Source organism: Gymnodraco acuticeps, unplaced genomic scaffold, assembly GCF_902827175.1.
Source record: "Gymnodraco acuticeps unplaced genomic scaffold, fGymAcu1.1, whole genome shotgun sequence".
NCBI lineage: Eukaryota > Metazoa > Chordata > Actinopteri > Perciformes > Bathydraconidae > Gymnodraco > Gymnodraco acuticeps.
In genome coordinates, this window is record NW_022991348.1 from 114,422 (window position 1) to 119,450 (window position 5,029).

General features: G+C 42.0%; 1 protein-coding gene across 1 annotated transcript; it reads left to right on the forward strand.

Moving 5' to 3' along the window:
- The first annotated feature begins 1,533 nt into the window (after positions 1-1,533).
- Positions 1,534-3,833, forward strand: LOC117562717. The gene is made up of 3 exons (XM_034240599.1): positions 1,534-1,601; positions 1,696-1,887; positions 2,000-3,833. Exons 1-3 carry the CDS (start codon positions 1,534-1,536, stop codon positions 3,831-3,833), a joined length of 2,094 nt encoding a protein of 697 aa, XP_034096490.1.
- The last annotated feature ends 1,196 nt before the right edge of the window (positions 3,834-5,029 follow it).

The following is a 5,029-nucleotide window of genomic DNA, read 5'->3' on the forward strand; positions in this document are numbered from 1 at the left end:
AAGATGTATGTAGATATTTCATCTCCGACCTTGTCAGGTATTGAACAATCAATAAATAAAGAACACAGAATTGTTGAATATGAAACACAGAATTTGTGTGATTATACTAAATGATTTACAAATAAACACCACTGCATATTTAACTGTTACACATGCTGATGTAACGCAAATGTTCCAACTTGAGATCAATAAAGTATATCTTATCTTAAGCTGATCGATGGCTACTGCCATATTTTCAAAATGTGCCTCTGAACCTTAACAAGTGCATGTTTCAGGCTTATCAATTAATGTAATGTAATGTTATCAATTAACAACAGGGGTCACAAACATAAGACCAGCTGTTAAATAAAGCTCTTCTGACCTTAGCTGGCATGTGTGTATATATATTAATGCTGCCCATTATGGGCACAAGCCATTTTCACCCATTTATTAATTATATGTTTTAAATGTGAGTGTTTCCTATCCCCTAAACCTCCAGGGATGTACACAGTTCAATACTGGCAACTTCTTATTATGGGAAATACGAAAACGTCTTTTAAAACTACAACTCCCAGTAGAGACGTGCCATAGATACAGAACATGTTGCGAAACAGAATAGCCAGCATTTGTAGTTCTGGGGACGGGGTGGGGGAGGGGGGGACGGGGTGGGGGAGGGGGGGACGCGGTGGACCCGTTCAAATCCAGTTTTGGACAGTCTGATGTGGTTCCATCCCATTTCAAGTGCTGTTCGAGGCTCGGCGTAACCCTCGGAGCACACTCTCCAATCACAGAGCTTGAGGACTATCACGGGGTTTGTCAAACAGAGCACATGGTGTAGTCCAAACGATAGCTGGGGATTCTGGGTAGTGTAGTGTCTTCTGCCATCCTTTACTCCGAAAAAACATTTGTTTCTCCGAATCGAAGGGGAAAAATACAAAAGCATTGCACACAATTTAAACCAATCAATGTTGTGTAATTAACAAGGATAATCTGGTGTTTTCTAGTCGATGAGTAGTGCAGATATCACTGTAAAATCAATCGACAGTAAGGGGAATACTTACTTCCGGGTGTACAATTCTCCGTTATCCAATGAGAATGGACGCTCACATTGCCTTTAAGGGCAGCCGACACAAACGAATGCCGTGCTTCCATGAGCGTCCATAGAAGCATATGGACATCCCGGAAAGCTGAAAATGGACGCTAAGGGGGGGGGGCCCCCCCCTTGCGTTGAAAATGGACACTAAGGCCCCCCCCCTTGCGTTGGAAAAAGCCGACAGGGGACTTGACATAACGTCAACATAGGCCGACCTGGGAGTGAGGATGTGTTGTTGAAATGCATACAATAAATGCTGGTCTCTCTGTGCAATATTTCAGATTGACTACAGACATGGTTTACGAGTTTTGCAACCATTACTAAATCATTCTGGCACATTTTGAACTTGTACAACATTTGTTAAAGTCTCATCCTCTTTGGCATGACTTTTAAAACCTGATTTGTTTTATTTCCAGATTCCTTCAGACGAAATGGGAGAACTAATGTGCAGCAATTTGGATATGCCTATGTTTACACCAGACATATTCCAAGCCATAATCAGGTCATTCCTCAATGACTGCACAGATGTGTAAGTAACACGTTTAAAGTCATCAAGCAAATGAGCTCAGACCTGGCGTAAACATCTCTGTTTTGCTAAAACATTACTTGTCTTTTTCTTACAGGAGTTGGCAGTTGTTATCAGATGGCAAAATGGACTCAGACGCGATCATTCTTCTAACAAGAATGTGTCAGGAGATCACAGATACGCTCACCATCCTGATCTTGGAAGTTACTTTACCTCAGGTTAATAAGTGGATGGACTGGGTGGAGGAGGAAAACCACAGAAACGCCTGCATCCCAGCCTCCTTCCCAACGTAAGTCAACAGCTTCACAGCCACTCTTAAATTACATTTCAGTGAGCTGCAATCCTACTTTAAAGACTTTCAATCCTAACTCTTTCCATTTTGGTTTTTTCGGCGAGCCTAGGGTTTATACGCAAAGGACTCGTACTTATGACAGAGTGACAGAAGACGATGTTGAGGCCAGTTTTGGGAACTGTCTTGACTGCTGTTTCGGTATGGCACTAGGACTCCCACAGAGTAAAACCGAACAATCTCAAGCACTCCTGGCTTTGTTCATAGTATCGATAACAAAGAGGGTGAACAGTGGTCTTCAAGAACTCACACAGCCATCCTCTTCCAACTCGTCCAGTGAGTCAGTTTCATCAACCGATTCTCAAACCGAAGATATCGTTTACCTCATCGCTCATATCTTGAGAGCTTGCATGAGAAATGATAAGGGGCTTCCCTCACCGCAGTTTTCCCGAAGAAGCTGCACGTTTTCAGATGACGAGACAGATATCAGAAAGATAATGGAAGCAGCAGATCAATTGCTGGCTTTAACTGACATTGAAGAGCGTTCGGCCACTCCGGCAGGGAAGCCGCCACAAAAAAGTTTAGAGGAAGAAGCAGAAGACGACGAAGAACTCAAAATCGTTTTAGATTTCCTCGCAAGTGAAAGGGAAAATGAGGCTTCCGTGAAACCAGAGAATCTGCCACAAAAAAGTTTAGAGGAAGAAGCAGAAGACGACGAAGAACTCAAAATCGTTTTAGATTTCCTCGCAAGTGAAAGGGAAAATGAGGCTTCCGTGAAACCAGAGAGTCCGCCAAAAAGAAGTGCAAAGGAAGAGGAAGAACAACGACTCTATTTGGAAACTGCTGCAGAATTCTTCCCCAGTGAAAATGAGGCTTCCATGAAACCAGAGAAGCTGCCAAAAACAAGTGCAGAGCAAAAGGAAGAAAACGGGAGAATCATCAATGCAACTTTAGAATTCCTCGCAAGTGAAGGCGAAAATTACTCTTCGATTGAACGAGAGAATCTGCCACAAAAATCAGCAGAGAAACTGGAAAGAAAAGCAATGCACTATTCATCAGTCAACATCTCACCGCTAGAGTTTATTCAGTACTATGACATTTCTGGAAAGAAATCAGAAGTGAGTCTTTTTTCCAGTTTGGTCTTTAAAGCATCTGATAGTTTTGGAGAGCCACTAAAATCAGAAGAAGGGTTAGGAAGTGAATGTACGAGTCTTTCTTCCAGTTTAGTCAATGAAACGTCTAATAGTTATAACGAGGAGTTGCCACAACAACGCAGAAAAGTCCTCAGAAAGGCCAAAAAGGCCAAAAAGGGCAAAAAGAAGGCCGATTACTCTTCAACAGAGACTTCAGACGGAGGCACACAGCAACGATACGACGAAAGGTACCAAGATGAAAAGGAGGATTTCTGCTCTGAAGAAGAGTTGCTGATAAAGCAACACAGGACCTGTCTCACTGTGTTTCTAGTCAAGCTACTAGATCACATTGCACCCCCAAACCAGCCAATTTACCACACTGACTTCGTGGGGATGGTGGAGCGCCTGAGAATGAAGACGGATACGATCCGGTTTGCCACTCTCCTGAGAACCAGTGAAAACCTCCACATCCCAGTCTACAAAGACCTCGTCGAGCAGTTTGGATCTGCGGAGGAGATTCAGAGTGCCGTTAGATACAAAAGGGCCATTTTTGAGAAAGCCGTGTCCACGGCATTGAACAAAAATCTGTGGAAGTGTTCAGAAAAAACTCGCAGCTCTGCCGTGAAGAGGAAGACCAAGAAGAGGGTCAAGCAATTCTCCACAGACAGTGAGATGAACACATCGTCAATGTCGGAAGAGTTCGACTGGGTGGTAGGATCCACACCCCTACCACAGAAGAAGAACAAGAAGAAGTGCATCTTATGTCACATGATCGACAGCGTCACCAAGTTCTTCAGGAAGGTGTTCAAGTGAGGCTGGATCGCCAGCTCGTAGAAAACGTGCATCAACACATGCATCACATTTTCCATTTTAATCTTTGTTCTACTTTTTCAAACAAGTCTGGGTTTGTTTTAAATTGATTGATGTCTTTTTTAGTTTTTATCCTCTAAGCTGAAGACTTTTTATTTTACTGTAACTTTTATCATATATTTTTTTATGTTTATTGTATTATCTTTGCTTTTTCATTATGGTTTTTAAATGCCATTTTATATTGTTTTTTCTGCAACACTATGTATTTTCTTTCTTTTAAATGTTTGTATTGCATGCTCGGGTTTCCTCCGGGGTTCTCCGGTTTCCCCGCGTTCATTTAATAAAATTACAATAAATAGATATCTGCTTTGTCATGTACTTATCATCAGAGGTAGAACAGGAGTCAAGAGAGCGCTCTCATTATTAGAAATGAGTCAAGTTGAAGTTTAAGGAGCCTTTCTGCAGTAAATCTCATTTACTACTAGAGGGCGACAATAACCAAACACTTCTGCAAACCTTTGTAGCTTTGTGACGATCAAATTGCTAAATGAAATGCCTGACAGTATCTTCATTATTCACCGAGTAAAGAGAACACCTTCACAGCTACAGGAAGTGTCCAAATAACCGGATGAAAAGTCACTTTATTGTCTCAGACTGTCACAGTGCTTCAACTTCAGATCAGGTTAGAGAAACATTGAAAACACTGCACCATAAATATGAAACGGTGTGTTTCCAGTTCAGTCCATGGTTGTATTATCAAAAAACACAAGTGTCGTCATCCTCTCAAGTGTTAATATTGTCTACAAACGTATCAAACGGCAGATATAACATGTTGAAAAGCCTTTTATTGGTAGTAAGAACTCTTCCCCCTGCACTGAGTGTGTGTTTCTCCCAGGATTTAGTGCAAGGTAAGTCAGGTTGACCTCTTCAACGTTAAGGTCTCAGTCCTCGTTACAGTAAAACAAACGCCCACCGTGCCAACACTATATCAAGTTCCTAGCTTCGTCAAACATAAATAGAGGCGTTTTTTGGGAGATCTGTGCAATATTAAAAAAAAAAAGCCTATCCCTCATCAGAGAGTACATTCTAAAGTCCTTGTAGTCTTGCGATAGCAGCACTGTGAGCAGGTGCGTTGGTGAAAACAGTCCCCACAAAGAAAGACGTTCCTCTCAGGATGTGGCGAATAACTGTGCAGGAGC

What these genes read in the sequence shown, in the direction of transcription:
- LOC117562717 (XM_034240599.1), top strand. Translation starts at nt 1,534, where the DNA reads ATGCCTATGTTTACACCAGACATATTCCAAGCCATAATCAGGTCATTC. An exon ending in CTCAATGACTGCACAGATGT is followed by an intron (nt 1,602 to 1,695) that starts GTAAGTAACACG and finishes TTTTTCTTACAG; the next exon opens with GAGTTGGCAGTTGTTATCAG. An exon ending in ATCCCAGCCTCCTTCCCAAC is followed by an intron (nt 1,888 to 1,999) that starts GTAAGTCAACAG and finishes CGGCGAGCCTAG; the next exon opens with GGTTTATACGCAAAGGACTC.